Genomic DNA, 17314 nt, shown 5'->3' with positions numbered 1-17314 from the left:
TTATTATTACATGCATTTGCTCTGCTCTCTTTTTTTCGGGCTGAGCTTCACCAAGGGGGAGCGCAGGGGTATTTAGTTGGTTGCAAACTGCAACACACCAGTAGATGCCACTAAATCGTACACACTGGGCCTTCAGGTGCATTACTTGAGTACATACTAAGTTAAAAAAAGCAAAGGATAATTTTTATTTCAAAACAGTGCTGAGATGACATCAAGTTATAAGCAAAATGCTCAAAATGGGGTTTGTTAGCACAGATTCATGATTTAATTTATTGGGGGATTTTCTCTTCAGTCCAACCACTACAGGTCACAGTAAAATATGCTTTCAAAATAAATGTTGAATATATGTGAGTGATGTTTGTGCTAAACTAGTATTTCATTACAGAGCATAACTGGGAATATGACGGTGTGGTCTTGACAAAGAGTGACATCTAGTGGTGCTAAAAGGCCACTGCTGCAATGTGGTGTAACTGATACCAGTAATACAGTTCACACATTACTATGAATTTGTTATGTGTTAATTTCTGGTTTTATGATGTTCAGTCCAATGCTGTTGCGACTGAACATTTATGAGATACTATGACTTTGTGAGGACTATATTTGGCGAATATCTACTATGAAGCACTAAGCACATTTGTATTGCTTTCCATACACAACAGCCCAACATTACAAATGTGCAGATACCTTTCTATGTAGAGCCAGAGAACTACCTGACTGGTCTAAATCCTGTTCCAATATTGTTCCACCTTATCAAAACATAATACTCAATGTGCAGTCAAGATACATTTTTCATTGACATTACAATAATATGCAGCTTCTATGTACATACGGCTGCCATGAAATAAATCCAGTCCTTTACACCCCCTGCCATGTATACAGAGCTCTTTGTTTCAGCTTAATGGTGAATAATTCTCCAATCTCTCTCTTGGCTGGGTTTTTGGTTTTCAGTCTCAACTCCTTCTCTTGTTTGGACGGAGAACTGGGATTTACAAATCCTTCTTGGACCAAATTGGCTCTCGGGCCAAGAAGACTACGTCACCCAGAATCCCTAGTGATGGCAGATACTCGGAACTATTCATACGCAGTAGACGCTGAGCAGAATGGGAAAACGATTTCAACATTGCTGAGAGGGAACAGCTGCAGCACTCTGCTGCTGGAGGGTGACAGATTTCCCTTTCCCTCTTCCTCACACAATCCCTCTCACTGTGTTCCTCTTCTATATTTTTTGTCTCCAATATTTTATTTTTATTTTACTTCTTTTCTTTGTCTGGATTTTCTCTGTCTCATATTTCAGCATATCTCCCACTCTTTCTCTTTTAATTTTGTATTCCGATCTCTTTCCCCTCTTTCCTCTCTCTCTCACACACACACACACACACACACACACACACACACACACACACACACACACACACACACACACAGACCTATACGCACAGTTACACACAAGGGAACCCAACTCTGAAAATACCTTCCCAGGAATATTAGTTCATGGAATTTTATTCAGGTCCTTTCCCATTTTAGCTTCTTAAAAAAAGAATAACATGCTGTATGTTAGTGGAACAAAGTGTGTGTTACTGAGTGTGCATGTGTGCTTTGTGAGTTTGAATTAAACAGTGTTTCACTGTTATTTTTAATCAGCATTTAGGGTGAGCTGTTAGCTGTTCAAGATTTGTAGGTGTCACAAGTTACTGAATCTCGAAATAAGCCCAGAAACGTGGAAACTGCTGCCTCGACTGAGAAGAACTAAAGATAAAATGACCTGAGGCATTCAGTTATGTGCTTTGACACACACACACACACACACACACACACACACACACACACACACACACACACACACACACACACACACACACACACACACACACACACACAGATCTGCATACACACTCTGGTATGCAGAAACCACCATTTAGGGTATGAATTTCAGTGCACTGAATTCCTTTAGCTCCTCCTCTCTCTATATTTGTGTAAATGTGTCAGTTTGTGAATGTGTGTGTGTGTGTGTGTGTGTGTGTGTGTTTGTAGAGCCACATCTGGAAACAATAGAGCAGTAGATGCTGTCACTTTCCCTTTACCTCATGCCTTTGAGTGTGTCCTTAAACAAACACTCAATTCACTCACAGTAAATTACAGGAAGGCAATCTGAGCTGCAGACTTAGATATTTGGACTCTCTCTCTCTCTCTCTCTCTCTCTCTCTCTTTCTCTCTCTCTCTCTGTCTCGTGCAGACATGCATGCCCAGAATTCATCAGTTTCTCCAGATGCAATTTTACCCTTGCACTGGTAAGTTACAGTCTTACATTCATTTTGTGTAATTGTAAAACACAAATTAGAACTCATTTTGAAGTGAGAGGTGTGTGTGTGTGTGTGTGTGTGTGTGTGTGTGTGTGTGTGTGTGTGTGTGTGTGTGTGTGTGTGTGTGTGTGTGTGTGTGTCGGAGGTTATACGTTAATATCTGATGAGAGGGGATTGATGGTACAGTGATGTTTACACAGTATAATCATTGTGTTTCCACTGCCTATTCAAAAACAAATTTAGCGATTATGGAGCATTTCTTATTCTAACCCAAAGTATCTGTTAAAACAAAATGCAAGTGAAATCAAAACATAGTTGCTGCTGTATAGACGCCTGGAGTTAGTCACCTCCTGATGAACACTTCATTTATCTTGTCAGACAAAAGGTGGCAGCATTGTTCAACCCATCACGTGAACACAACTGAGAGGAAAGGAGTTTCAGATGCAGCGGGACCCAGAAAGAACCAGAGGTTTGTCACTCATAACTGCCCAGTAGTGGCTTTTTACAAGGCATGGCAATATCTATACAAGACCCACTGAAGCAGAGTTACTCATCAACATCTAGTCTTTGATGCCTGCTACGAATCTATAACACCGGATGTTAATTAAATAGCTGAAGCAATAAATTGATTAGTCGGTTAGCAAAGAGTTCATCAAGAATCTATTTTGATATTCTATTAATCGTTTTACAAGCAACACAGAATATCTTTTGGTTTTGAATTATTTGTCGGCCATAACAAGACATTCAAAGATATCAACCCTTCAGGAAAGCAAAACAGGTATTTTGACACGAAAAAATTCAAAAAGAATTACTAATAAAAAAATCTTTAGTTCCTGCCCTATTTATATTGTGCTTATGTGCAGCGGACTCACAAAAATTGCATCCCACATATCGGAAACCAAAAAGTTTTTATTCATCATCTTCTTCTGATACAAAAGCGTTTTTAAATAACAAACAAGTCTTACATTTTTTTGTCACTTTTTTTTTTACAATGATAAATTAGCAATTTCTTTATAATACATTGATGACATCATCAAGACAAGAAGTTTTCTACACAAAGGAACAGTCTAGACCTTAAAGGCTACGATCAGGGTCGGTGAACTGACCCTGACATTGATGCATATCTGGGCAAAAATCATTTACAAACCTGTATAACCAGTGGTTCTCAATCTCCATCAGGCCGTGGCACACACTCGGCATGTTGCAAGGCACGTTCAGTAAGTTGCTTGGTAATGTCACCTGAAGCTCTGCGTGAGCATTCCAGAGGAGACCGCCAAAACATTAAGACCGTTTCAGAGGGAAACTGAATTAGTTCAGAGGGGAGGTGGTCAGAGGTTAATTTAATTCACTTTAACTCAATGCAATGTTTATTTGACTTTGGAAATGTAATAGGTGTGCCATGGATGCTTGTTTGAGAAACACTGGTGTTTCAGGGTTCTAGGTTTTCACCAAAACCACTAAAAGTATCTTTGAATGTAATAAGGGCGTGTTACATTTAGTTTTGGGGGGGAAAGGCAGCCCATACTTAAAAGTTATTTTCTGTCCAATTCTAAACATTATGTTAAAAATACCTGTGACGGGCGGTGTGAGGCACTATCTGGTTTCATGACACACATGAGGCAAAGCTCCAAATCATTCAATGCCCTTATACATTTTAAAAAGCCTACTTAAAGTAGAAGGTGTAACGTGACACACACCCGCATAGTATACATTCAAAGACTCACTGAAACGCTAGAGCTTTGCTAGATAGATTGTCAGGCAAATATACGGTGAACAGAAGCAGTTGCAGAATTTGGTAAGTGCAGCAGTAAGACCAGAAGTAACGCATTGTAATTCCAGCTTATAGTACAGTCTATAAGCAGTTATAGAGGGGAACTGCAGGATTACAATGTCGGGAGATGAACTTCTGAAATGTAATCTTTTGCAAGGGCGACTTGATTGTCTGGGAAACGAGCCATGATGTAGTAGACGGGGTTAAAGAGAAACAGGCCTGCAGGGGACCAATGAGAGCGTTCAACACACAGACACTGATAAATAGTGACAATTTCCTTGTGCTTCTGTGATTTCCTTATTGAACTGAAGGGATTTAAAAAGAAACTGAGTCATAAATGCAAACAGACGGCAAGGAGACACAATTGTGCAGATATGGGCTTATTATTGGTGGTATTGTAGGAGCGATCATAACTGCTGGTGGATGAGATGCGTGGGAACTACCTGCTATATGTGCTTGTGACTGCTCTTTGTTATTTCATAATGTGTCTCTTGGCAAGTGATTGTCTAATAACCTTCTAATTCTTTAACGTGCCTCTGGTCCGATGTTTGGAAAGGAGGGCAGAGGGAATTCATTTAATTTCCTGGATTTCATGGTAACTCAAGAGCATGTGCAGTACAGGGTTCCCACAAAGACAGCACACATCACTGGAAGCTAGCAGAGCTTTTCTTCGACTGCTGAGGTAAAGCACACAGGCCTACATTTCCCAGACGCCTTACCACTTCTACATTTATGGGTCAATAAAAGGCACAGCTGGGTTTCTCCCAGGATTCATTGCGGCATGACTTTATAGCTACCACAGACTTTACTGAAATGTACAACACACACTAGAAAAATAATCTCACCTTGTTTTCTTTGTCTGCTCTTGCCTTCACAATATTTGTTCGAAAAGATATTGTGAATTTAACCACATTGGAGTCATTTTTTCTGCAGCTGTTAAAGGCTCTCATGCCGTCCCTGGTAATCCGCATTACAGACACTTCACATATTGTATACAACTATAGTGCATTATTACAGCTTAGAGCTGGTTTCCCAAAAAATTCTGAGCAATAAAATCACCTGCTCTTTTATATAGTGTACAAAAAGTAATCATTTACAAAAATGTATAATATTCTTGTTCAAATGTAAACACATCACAGATTTAAGGCCATATTTGATATGTTTTCATCCGATTTATAATTCATTTTGGTCTGGTATTTCATTTGAATTCTTCCATGGGGCGACGTGAAAAAACCCTACAGGACCTCAGGTTGTCAGATGCTTTTGGGAAACGTCAACCCCGCATAATGTCTGCACCAGGACCCTCCAGTGTAAAATTCTAAATTTCAAAAGACCCCAAAAAAAAAGACACAACGGCATGAGGGTTACTGTATCCAGCAGGTTCAGTCTCTTCTGCTGAGTGCTCTGGAGAAAAGAGAGGCAGAGAGGTAGACATGGTGCCACACAGCCCATCGCTGTGTCCGGTCTGCATATTGATGCTTCTGTCTTTCTCCATTATTCACTTTCTCTACCTCTCTGGGCAAAGAAAGTCTAACAGAGGTAGAGAGGCTGCTGTTGCTACTTATGAACGACCCATTCCTCCACTTCCCTCCTCCTTAACCCCTGTGAGAGGCAGTTCGAGGAGGTGAAGCATGCTTGCAGACTCTCAGCGAGCTTTTACGATGCCATCACATCCAGTGGCTTCCTTGAGAATCTCCTGCTACTCCCTCTCATCACTTTCCCGTCCTCTCCATCTTCAGTTTGGCAGAGTGAGTGTCTGTAAGTGACAGTGAAGCAGGTAGAAGTCCATTCCTGTCCGTTCTCTCTCTCTCTGCCTCCTCACACTACCGTCTCGTTGCCTTTCCCCGGTTTGATCCAGCCCTCGCCCGGTGCCCTCTTGCCGCCCCGGCTCGCCCTGCTGTCCCTAAGCAGGCGGGCAGTGCAGCGCTGCCAGGTGTGGAGGGTTTTTGCGGACCAGATCCACATACCGGATGTGATGCCTACGAGCAGTGACATGAAGATTCGAAGCATCTCTGATGCCACATATGAGTCCCGGGTGCTGGCCCTGAACTCCCCCCAGTGAGAGAGCTGGTAGAGGTAACAGCCGATGACGGTGGACGCTGGGACAGTGTAGAGAACAGAAAACACTCCGATCTTCACCATTAAGCGCTCCAGCTTGTCTGTTTTGGCTCCGTCCTTCTGCAGATTGGAGCGGATCTTGAAAAGAGCCACGAGGCCAGCACAGATGAACAGAGTGCCTGAAGTTCAGAAAGGGAAACAACAATCATATAAGGGTCACCAGCAAGGGAAAACACAATGCCAGTTGCATTACGCATTAAAAGAACTGAGGATTCGGTCTTTCTTTTCTTTTTTTACGAGTAATAGGTCAAATCCCAAGCACAAAACTGATTGAAGATGTTGTAATTACCTATTAGAAGGTATGTGGCCAGTGGTGCCACCACAAAGCCCGTGAGCGCCTCTTGCTGCTGGTTGCCAACATAGCAGAGTCCAGTTAGGTCGTCTGCATCCACCAGCCGCATTATGAGGATGACGATGGTTTTAACGGCCGGGATGGCCCAGGCTGCTATGTGGAAGTAGGAGCTGTGCATTTCTATCGCCTCATGGCCCCACTTCAGTCCAGCAGCCAAGAACCAAGTGAGGGTCAAGATCACCCACCTGAGAAAGAGAGAGAAATAAGCATGAGAAAAGAGCCAAAAACACTGCTCATATGTACAGTTATCAGTTTGTCTTTATTAACTAGCATTCATATTGGTAGTGGATAACAGTCATGTTTCCTGTAAACAAGATGCAAAGGCAAAATTAGGCAACCTTTTACTGAGTTGCACAAAAGTCTCTTGATCTTGAGTTAGATCATCATGACTAGATACATAACAAAGGGGTTGTAGTGATGTTTTAGGAGACAGTGCCGTCCTTGGTTCTTGCAGTCTGCTGCTCTTCCAAAAGGAAAGAGTGAGGCAAACAGGAAAATCAGGGCAAAGGTGAAAGGAAGAAACAGAGCTGTGGCAGCAACTGTATTGCAGCACACACTCAAAAAGTGCCTTTCTTATTTTATTTTAGGCTGCCTCCATGAATCCATCGAGTACAGAGGTTATGAGACAGGATAGTTGACCTTTAAAGAAAACAGGATGCAAGTATTGTGTTGAAATTGTTCCACAAAATCCATTCACAACAGCTGATGACAATGGGACAAAGACTTGAAAGATTGATGCGATTTAAAAAGTGTGTGTGTTTGTTGTACTAACCAGAGGGAGGAAGCCATGCCAAAGAAGTAGAGCAAGAGGAAGACTATGGCACAGCCGGTGCTCTTTAACCCTTCTTGTACAAGGATTGGCACTGCAGTGGCATCCAGGTCACAGGAAACACGCTCCCTCCCCAGAGTTAATCGTACCTGCAGGATGGAAAGTGACAGCGGAAAGACCTAAGTCCCAACAATTCTCATGCAGTCATTCTCATGACATTAGTCTGAAAATCAGACTTTTCCATTTCGATAAGCAGTAAATAATTAAGTCTGTATTTAATGATAAGAAAACAACATAATAAAGTAACAAATATTCACAAAATAGTCAATTGTATATTTACGACTATACTCTGAATTACATTTGGTGTACTTTGGGAGATACTTACCAGGTAGGCCACGCTGTACAGATTACAGCACATAGATAGGAAGATGATGGGCCTTTCAGGATATGAGAAGCGCTGTGAATCCAACAGAAAGGTCAGGACCGTCAGAGTGGTCGACAGGAAGCACAGCACAGCCCACACCGCCATCCACGCGTCCGTGAAGACTTTGGCCCCTCGTCGGTAAAGCCCGCTGTCATAGCCACACTGTAGAGTACAGCTTTCAGTCTGTTTTAACCAGGTATACTGGTCAGGGGCAGATCCCAGTGCCTGACAGTCCTCCTGGTGGGGAGGATGACGGACGGGCTGGTAGGGCAGGTCCTCGTCGCCCGGGCCTTCCATGCACATGTGGTTGTGGTCGTTTTGAGGCGGGAAGAGGCTGCAGTTGAGCACCTGGAGCATGATGGGGAATTGCATTTTGGTTAATTACTACGACTGAAATACATTTTGCGCTCATTTACATTGGTTCCACTCATCACTCAAACACCATCCTGATATGTTATTATTACATGCAGGGCGTTTTTGTGATGATGAGACTCACCTCGGGCCAAATGAAGCCAAACTCATGGAGCACCGGGAGGCACTTCCTCTTGACAGACAGGCACATGCTACCACACGGACCAATGGGGATGGGAACCTTGTCGGTGCACATTGGCACGTAGACTGAGCACAGGAAGAACTGGAGAAAAATGGAGATAAAAAAGTTGAACATTTTGCTCTTGTTTACATTTTTTTACAAAAATATGCCACATATGTGTTCTTCTGGGACAGTAAATAGTGACTACAGACAGGTTTTCGGGGTAGAAAAAGAGAAACAAACATATTGAGTGATGTACACCAAAACCAAAGTGAAAGTGCAGTAACGGGTGCAACAGTTATCCAGTATTATGTCATATCTCAGTGCACCGCTTTGTACGGTGTGTTCCATTGAAGTTAAAGCAAACTGAAGCAGAAGGTAAATCATGCCAGTTGTGAAGTGAGTCTAATAAAAACCTCCTCAACTTGAGTCAAGACATCACGGACAAGTCCAACCTGCTCCAAGGTTACACAGACAACTCTATGTCTTTAAAAACAATCTGTGGATTTGACAACACTAAGGGCATGTGCCATGTAATGCTCCATAATCCCCCCTAATCCAAGGCTCAGTTTTCTCTGTCCCATGGCAATGGTTTTGAAATAGATATCTAAGTCAGAGTTATAAAGATAGTGAGCATGCAGTCTTAAGTCACATATGACTCTTTGAGGTGGTAGCGATGTGGGGGAGTTAGTACTCTTGGGTTACAAAAGGTTGCAATTTGAGGTGATTTCATGCCTTTACAGTGGATTTGGTTTGAAGCCGGGGTGTAAAATTGTGCTGGGCTCCTGATATGAAAATACACGGAAGCAGAAAGCACATCTTACTAAACTAAACTAAACAAACATACGCTCCAGGATTTTGGACAGGCTAACTCAACTATTTGTTAGAGTTTTGCTACCATTTGAAAAAAATTTAAATATCCAAAACAATGTAACTGGCTATAGTTGGAACAAAAATTTTTGGGCTTGCGGTCTTGATCCAGTGATGGAGAAATCCCAGCTTGAAATCAGCCCTTGAACAGAGCCCAAATGAAACATGAATCCAAGAATGGTGTCAAGGTTGGGAAATAAATACACACAGAAACATTATACAACTCTATTACTGTGAGAATGTATTTGCCAACTAATGCAACTAATTAAAGATATAGAATAAGTGAGATACTTTTCTGATATGGCTAATTAATCATTCTTCCAAATTTGCAAAAACAAACAGCCTTTTGATTCTGAATCTAAACCACATTAGAATAACTCCTTGCTCTATACCTGACTGTGGAGAAGTATGTGAGGTCAAAATCAGTTATCTAAGGCAGCTGGAACTTCCTTCAAACTTAATTTGTTACACTGCTCTCTGATCGGTATCTGGGTTGTAGCAGCTTTATCGCTGCAAATAGAGCAGACTGGCGGGTCTGAAGACGGTATTAAGTTACTCAACAAGTAGAAATTCTTTGTTCACATATTGGAGTTGTCCTGAGTAATTTGCTGTTCGAGTAAACAGACGAACAAAGTCCAACAGTGTGTGAGAGGGAGCCGAGGTTGTGCCTGTGTGATTGTACATGTTTCAAATTCACAAATAGCTCATAAAAGCAGTGGATATTAATACCATAGCAGATATTTATCACAGTGAACTGCACCAGCGACAGTAATGTAACACATTCTGGGTGTTTCCCCCGACCGTTGGTAACCTGAGTGTTGTCACTTCACTGCTAAAAGCTGCTCCAGTTACTTGTCAGGAAGCCTCCCATTAGAGCAAATGTTAGGGGATACGGTTTCCCCTTCCTCCCTCTTCAGTGTGTGTGTGTGTGTGTGTGTGTGTGTGAGTGAGAGAGAGAGAAAGAGAGAGAGAGAGAGAGAGAGAGAGACAGACAGACAGACAGACAGAGAGAGAGAGAGAGAGAGAGAGAGAGAGAGAGAGAGAGAGAGAGAGAGAGAGAGAGGGGGTCCCGGCTAATCTTACATTACAGTTTGGTTTTATGCTGCAGTTGTGCATTGCTCTGTCTGGCTGTCTCAAACACATGTCTCTTAAACACTGTATCAATTTAGCATGTTTAATTTATATATATATATATATATATATATATATATATATATATATATATATATATATATATATATATATATATATATATGATATATCTATTCCTAAACACCTTTACGCACAAACGATCACGGAAAAGGTGATAGAGTCATTTAAGAAGTAATAGAAATCACATACATCTACAGACACAAAGGAGCATCAAGGGAAATGTTTGTTTGTGTATTCAGATGTCTGGGTATGATCATATGTGTCTGTGTGAGGCATCTCCAGATAAAGAGATGTAATACACATCATTTCAGAAAAAGTGGACTCCATTCAACAACAATTTGACCTCCGCTGTGTGTCTAGCCTTTCCAATTATAGTATAAAATCTTAAAAAAACGAGGGTGACGACCAACATTTTTTTCTTGCATGATGCATCAGACAAACAAGAAGCAATTGTCTTAGGACACTGAGGGCACCATTGTAACCAAGAAGACAGTACAGTATAGGCCTATAACAGTGAAGATTCAGCTGTTGCTGTGTGGGGCATGAACTCAGAATGTCAACAGACAGAGGGGGCATTTTCATTGAAATTAGCATGACAGCCTGGCACAACAGGGGGGAAGGAAGGAAGGCAGGCAGGAAGGAAGGGACCCCTCCACTTATTTTAACTCACTGAGGGTCCAACTTGCATTATGCTCCTCATAATCACTGGCACCATCAGTATGAACAGTTCACTATTGCTGGTCGCTCCCTGTCATGTGCTCTGCGACCACACACACACACACACACACACACACACACACACACACACACACACACACACACACACACGCACACACGCACACAAATATAGAAGACTATTTTGACACAGCCATGCGTTCTTTCTTCTTTTTTTTAAGTCCAGGATCAGTGTTCCTAAATGTGCACCAGCCTCAGTGTGTGTGTGTGTGTGTGTGTGTGTGTGTGTGTGTGTGTGTGTGTGTGTGTGTGTGTGTGTGTGTGTGTGTGTGTGTGTGTGTGTGTGTGTGTGTGTGTGTGTGTGCCGTCTATTCTAGTCTAATATCAGTATGCATTTCTCCCATCATTCCCAGTACCTTGAGTTGACTGGAGCAGCCGTACTGTATGAGCGGAGTGAACGTGGTCAGCTGCAGCTCGGCGTCTGACTGCAGCACGTTGCCGACCAGATTGGGCATTTTGGTAACGTTGTAACCGAGACCTTGGCACATGCTGATCCGGATCGGGTCGCAGGTCATTTCCTCCACCTCATCGCCGAAAGCCTTCACCAAGCAGAGCGGAGCGACCAGCCCGGACAGGACGAGCAGTGCTGCCCCGCGGAACGACAACATGATCCCGGGCATGGTCACCGCAACACGGAGGAGCGGCTGCCCTTTGGAAATGTTGGCACCGTTATTAATAACCTCCTCTGACCCAAAGTTTAGTTGGGTCGCCCTGGAAACCGCAGCGCGTGTTTAGGCTATAGTCCAGCAGGACTGCAGCGCGTGTAATCCGTGCGTGTTGGAGGCTATCGTATCCAACTACGAGCCATTCAGTAGATACAAATATCCAGAAAGCCGCAGAGAATCATTGCGAGAGATCTGTGCGTAATCAAAGGTGTTTTCAGTTAAATAACGTGCGCATCTGCAGTTAAAAAAAAAATCCCAAATTTGGATAAATCCCGCAGTCCTTATTGTGTTGTTTCCCGATGATAACTCCGTGTGGAGAAGCGCAGCGATGAGATACAGCGGTCTGGTTTTGCGCCTACTGCCTGAAAGCGTCCAGCTCTAAACTTTATTGTGTCTGTGAGGAGAGACTGTTTAGCCCGTCCAGAGGAGAGCCGACCAATCCGTGCGCGGGAGTTGGGTTTCCCTGTCCAACCCCTGACCAGGGGGGCGGGATCCAAGAGGAAAGTAGAAGAGCCAGCCTCGTGTCATCCCCTTTCCCGTTCTCTCCTCTCTTTTCCTCCAGCCGTTTCTCCTCTTCTGTCTTCTTGTTCTTCTTTCATCCTCTTCTGTCCTTTCCTCACCGTGCTCCCTCCTCTCCTTTCCTCTTCTCCTCTCGCCTCTCCTCCTGCACAGAAAATCAGAAAGCGCTCCCCAACTAATTCTGACAATATCCAGAACCTGTATTTATACTGGCAGATGTGGCTTACGTATATTTTTATTGGCTGTATTTTTAGAAAATAAGCATCTGAAAAGTTGATTTTTCAGTTTGAGTGTGTTTTCTTTTTATATTTAAAGTCCCAAATGGTCTTTTAAGCCTGTCTGGAACTTCACCACAGGTTCCACCCTCCCTCTCTAAAGGCCTGTCAGCTCTAAGTGCTCCTGACATTGTAATTGAAAGTAGGGCCTTAAGTGATGCTGAAGCATTAGAAATCTGTTTTGCATTGCAATGAATGCACATACTGGACAGGTTTTGTTTGCTCGTGGCACCTTGGTAGAAGACTTCTCTTTTACAGTATAAAACCTGCACTGAAGAGTGTTGCTTTGGCTTTTCTGTGTTGTAAAAGTGGAATTGGTCGATGAAGGGCTTGGATTTGTTGCAAATATTTTAAGAGAAGGAAAGCTTAAGGAGTACTTGATTTGTGTTTTATTCCAGTGATTTACAATTCTGAGGCTGCCAGGTGTAGTCAGACTCAATTTAAGAGCTGCACAGCACAGACCTTTTCAAATACCACAAATACCATATTCTAATGCCATGTTAAATGGAAAATTCAAATAAGATTACATTTCTGACAGAGACTTTAAAGCAAGTTATGCTGTATTTTATTTACATTAATATATTTAACTCAATTTAGATGCATCCAAAGACAGTGAGTATTCTGACGTTAAACAATCTCTACATGTCCAGAGTCCAGCATGTCAGCATTATGCTGAAGTTTAGAGTGTTGAGCCTTTAAAACAACTGCATTTGGGCAAGATCATTTGTAGTTGACATTCCACACGTGATCCACAAACACCAGCACACCCCCTTTACACTACCACAATGAGAAAGTGCGACTGGACCCCAAATATGTGCCTTTTTTTAAACATAGGTTAAACCCATCTATCCTTTTCTTATCTCTTGTTTCAACACCTGGCATGTTTGTGTGAGCTACTTCTATGGAGTAACTGTTGAAAAGAAACTCGCATAAATGCTTAAAACATGAAAACATCAGCAGCAGTCTGGTTGGCTGCTCTCATTGTGCTGCTGTGTTTTCCCTCCTGGATTATACTGTGATGTTTAGGCAAATCCGGTGTGACAATTGATTGGCAGCAGCAATGAACTCCCCACCCCCTACCCCCATCACACACACACACACACACACACACACACACACACACACACACACACACACACACACACACACACACACACACACACACACAGACACATGCACACACACATGCGCATATGCACCATCCCCCTTCTGCTGCTCTTTGGCTGAAACCGGGGTCAAGACCTGAAGTAATTAGCACTGAGCTGAAACAATAGAGTGTGCCCCTGAGCTGATGGTTATCAGGGGTGTGTGTGTGTGTGTGTGTGTGTGTGTGTGTGTGTGTGTGTGTGTGTCCACCCCAAAAGAAAGCAGTGAATGAATGGGGACCCGAAATAGAGAACCAAATCAAAGCTAAATGATCAGTTATACTTTATCCACTTTTACACACTGTGTCAAGTCTATTAATTAACTAAATTAATTTGAACAGTAGATGCAGAGAAAAGGAGTGTGCCAAGCAGAGAGATAACGGAGCTGCGGCAGCACATTATCAGCTCGAGCCACCAGCACACTCCGTCCCCTCTTGTTTACTTTCACAGTAGAGTGTGAATAGCAGTGGTGAGCAGACAACGTGTTGGAATTGACAGACTAATGACCATCACACTGAGTGGATAATGACCACAGTTACCCTTTAAGCCATAAAACCACAGAGTTAATAGTCAAACAGGCTTTCTCATTAAAATGGGCATTTGGCTGGAGAGCAAAGAAGAAGCAACTGCAGCTTTCGTTTGTACATTTGGGGTATATTTAAGGTCACAGATGTACGTATACTTGAATCAAGCTGAAACAGGCTGTTTCTAATAAGCTATTTTAGTACTGCGGTGCTGGTTAACATGAATCCACGAGGAGTTTATTTTCTGGCCATGCTGCTTCTCCTTTCAGACCAAACCAGCAATCAGCTGCAGGAAGAAGCTTAGCTGCCAATATTCGGGTTACGGCAAGCATAACATCAACATTTATGCTGACTAGTTAATTGATGGTGACTGTTTGGGAAAACAGTGTCTGCAGGCTGGGCTCTGGACACAGTAAGTATCCAATCAGCATGTATTGAGAACATGTTTGGGATAGCGGGAAGTGGGTGGTTGAGGAGGGTCTAGGATTTTTACTTGAGCATGTCAGTGGACCAAATACAATGATAATTGCATTGTGTTCAGTATTCCAAGATAGTTTTACACATTTGTAAAGATTTAGTGCCAAGAGGGCTGACGCTTTGAGATGATTAAACACGATTGTACGATTTAACAAGGGCATGCAGTGTGACGTCTGTGTGAGAATTTTTATTTTCTAAAGCTGATTTCCACTGCTGTAGGCCAAGCTAAAATAGTCAGGGCTTTCTAGTTATCTATGCCACACAGTTTCCTCCAACACAACATTCATGTGATGATTTTAATCTGTTGATGCTAACAGAAAAGACTCAATGGTGTGGTTTTCTTTCCCAAATAACCCATTGCTAACATTTTGATGGTTTAATGCTTAAGAGCCCTGCCTTTGGAAGACATGTGCCCTGGCTGGCCTGGGATCAAACCTCCCCACAGTCTTAACTTTAATCCATGCTCTCCATCACTGCCACCTTTGTTACTTTCATAATAACAAAAATGCATGCAGAATTATAGGTACCACATGACGTAGACTGGCTGGGCAAATACAATAAGTGAACACCAACTGTATTGTTTGATACAGCTTTAAGGAGGAGGGTGTTAGACAGTGTTGGAATGTTGCTACATTGATTTATGGTGATTAATAATGCAGTCTCATATGAGCCGTCAGCTGCAGTGCTCAGTTATGGTACTGAAATGATGATTTAATACCAGCTGTTCAAAATCAATTCAGATTTCGTCACTAACGTCCTCTATTTTTGGCATTGCCATTACTATTTAATATCATATATTCATTTAAAAATAAAAACAATAAAACATTATCTCGTTGATATTTCGTCTTAGGATGAGATGCATCTACTGATCTGTATCATATGAAACTCTTTTGGAAAAATAATTTGCGGTTGAAGTACAATGTTTTGAAGGGTGAAATCAAAGTGCAACAATTTTCTTTTATGTGTGGAGTATGTTGGCCTTCTTCTCTTTTAAATTAATTCATAAACACGTAGGCCTGTTAAAGCCAGTGTGGTCTAACTGTGGGAATGTAACCAGTATAACCTTTCCGCTTGGCAGGCAGAGTGAAAGGCAGTACCCCGAGGACAGAAAGAGAGACACAAGTGTGTATCAGTCACCAGATAGAATCTTACAGCTCGAGTCCCAATCCCTTAGTCCTTGAAGTGTGGTATTAATAGGACTGCCAACTCCTTGGAATGGTGTCAGTGTGGATAACTGCTAATATTCTGCATGCAGTAGTGTGTGCCGGAAGCTGTGTGGCTTTACTTCTAGGAAGTTGGTACTTTCAAGCATCTGTGTATGAGAATGCAGGTGTTTGGACGAGTGGGGGTGGGGGTTAGCATGTGTGGGTGAAGTTGCTTATCCCATTATGGGGGTTGGGGGAATTTGATAGAAAAGAGTGGGGGGTTTCTACTACAGGTGATCTGTCCCCTCTGGGACCGCAGGCTCACGTTACCCTGCTGGAGAGAGTACCTCACAAAACCGCACACACTCTTTCTTTAACGTCGCTCTACCGCTCTCCCTACATCTCTCACCGCCTCTCCCACCGTGCCTTTTTAAATCAGTCCGTCATCTGCTCCTCTTCTGTCTCCATCTGTTGTTGTACAGCTTGCAGAGTCCAAATTGCAAACTGGGAGAAACATTTTCCCATAATTGCCTAAATAAATTTAATAACCAAAAAGCTTAGGACCTAGAAATTGACTTTTGCTTTTCCACGGGAGACAAACAGCAGTCTTCTGGGTGAAAGTTCTGTGTGAGTTGTCCCCCTCCTAATGTGGATTATGTAGCTCTTAATGCTACATCACCGGGCTACTTCTAACACAGTCGGCAAAAAAAAGACAAAGATACTGAAATTTGCAAACAACCAATGAGAACAATAAGTATTCATTTCTACTTTGATAATAAATCTAGTTCATCATGAATGCTGATGTCCTGTTCTATATTACTTCAACTTTAACTAACTTTATTGATCTTTTATGTGTTTTTAAATACTGTAGTTCATCACATAAGGCCTTATCCTCTATCTCAGGATACTACAGACAAATACCAAGGAAACCCTTTCTCTTAAGTTTAGTCCTGGCTCTGTTTTCTCTGTCTCTCTCTCTCTCTCTCTCTCTCTCTCTCTCTCTCTCTCTCTCTGTCTCTCTCTCTCTGTCTCTCTCTCTCTCTCTCTCAACCATGAACAGTGGATAGCAGTTCATCATGTGCACTAAATATTGGATAAGTAGATAATAAAAATCATCTGGACTACTTGTTTTGGTTTTATTTGCTCGTTTGCTTGTGGTCATACACCACTTACACACTATAAAACATATTTATGAATGATCTCAGATGGGGCCGATTTTAAGGAATATCTTGATGTCTTTAAGTGCATTATTTGTCTTTCTTTTTTCAACCACAGGCTTGTGGAAACACAAATCTCCCAAATTGCTTGCCTTTATGGATTATATCCCTTTAATATCTTCATCATAACGACATGAGCATCATTGGCAGGATATTCCCATGCACAAGGAAGTGTCTCGTCTATTCAATTTAGATTCTAACAGGCACTTTTTTTTTGGAGCCCAAGGCAGCCTGCTCTGGCCCATTTGGTGACAAGCAACAGATTGCTGATAGATGGTTCGTGTCCGTGGCTGTAAATCGGCCTCTTGTTGGAGCGTTAACCCC

At 42.3% G+C, this 17314-nt stretch overlaps 1 protein-coding gene across 1 annotated transcript; it reads right to left on the bottom strand.

The window, feature by feature from the left end:
- Positions 1–5889: 5889 nt before the first annotated feature.
- fzd4 (frizzled class receptor 4) lies at positions 5890–11643 on the bottom strand (the record flags this gene model as incomplete). The annotated part of the gene is made up of 6 exons (XM_079224599.1): positions 5890–6308; positions 6479–6726; positions 7314–7459; positions 7696–8082; positions 8231–8368; positions 11380–11643. The coding sequence occupies 6 exons, from the start codon at positions 11641–11643 to the stop codon at positions 5890–5892; spliced, it is 1602 nt and encodes a 533-aa protein (XP_079080725.1).
- Positions 11644–17314: the final 5671 nt, after the last annotated feature.

Source organism: Taurulus bubalis, assembly GCF_910589615.1.
Source record: "Taurulus bubalis genome assembly, chromosome: 10".
Taxonomy (NCBI): Eukaryota; Metazoa; Chordata; class Actinopteri; order Perciformes; family Cottidae; genus Taurulus; species Taurulus bubalis.
This window is presented reverse-complemented; position numbering and strand designations above follow the sequence as displayed.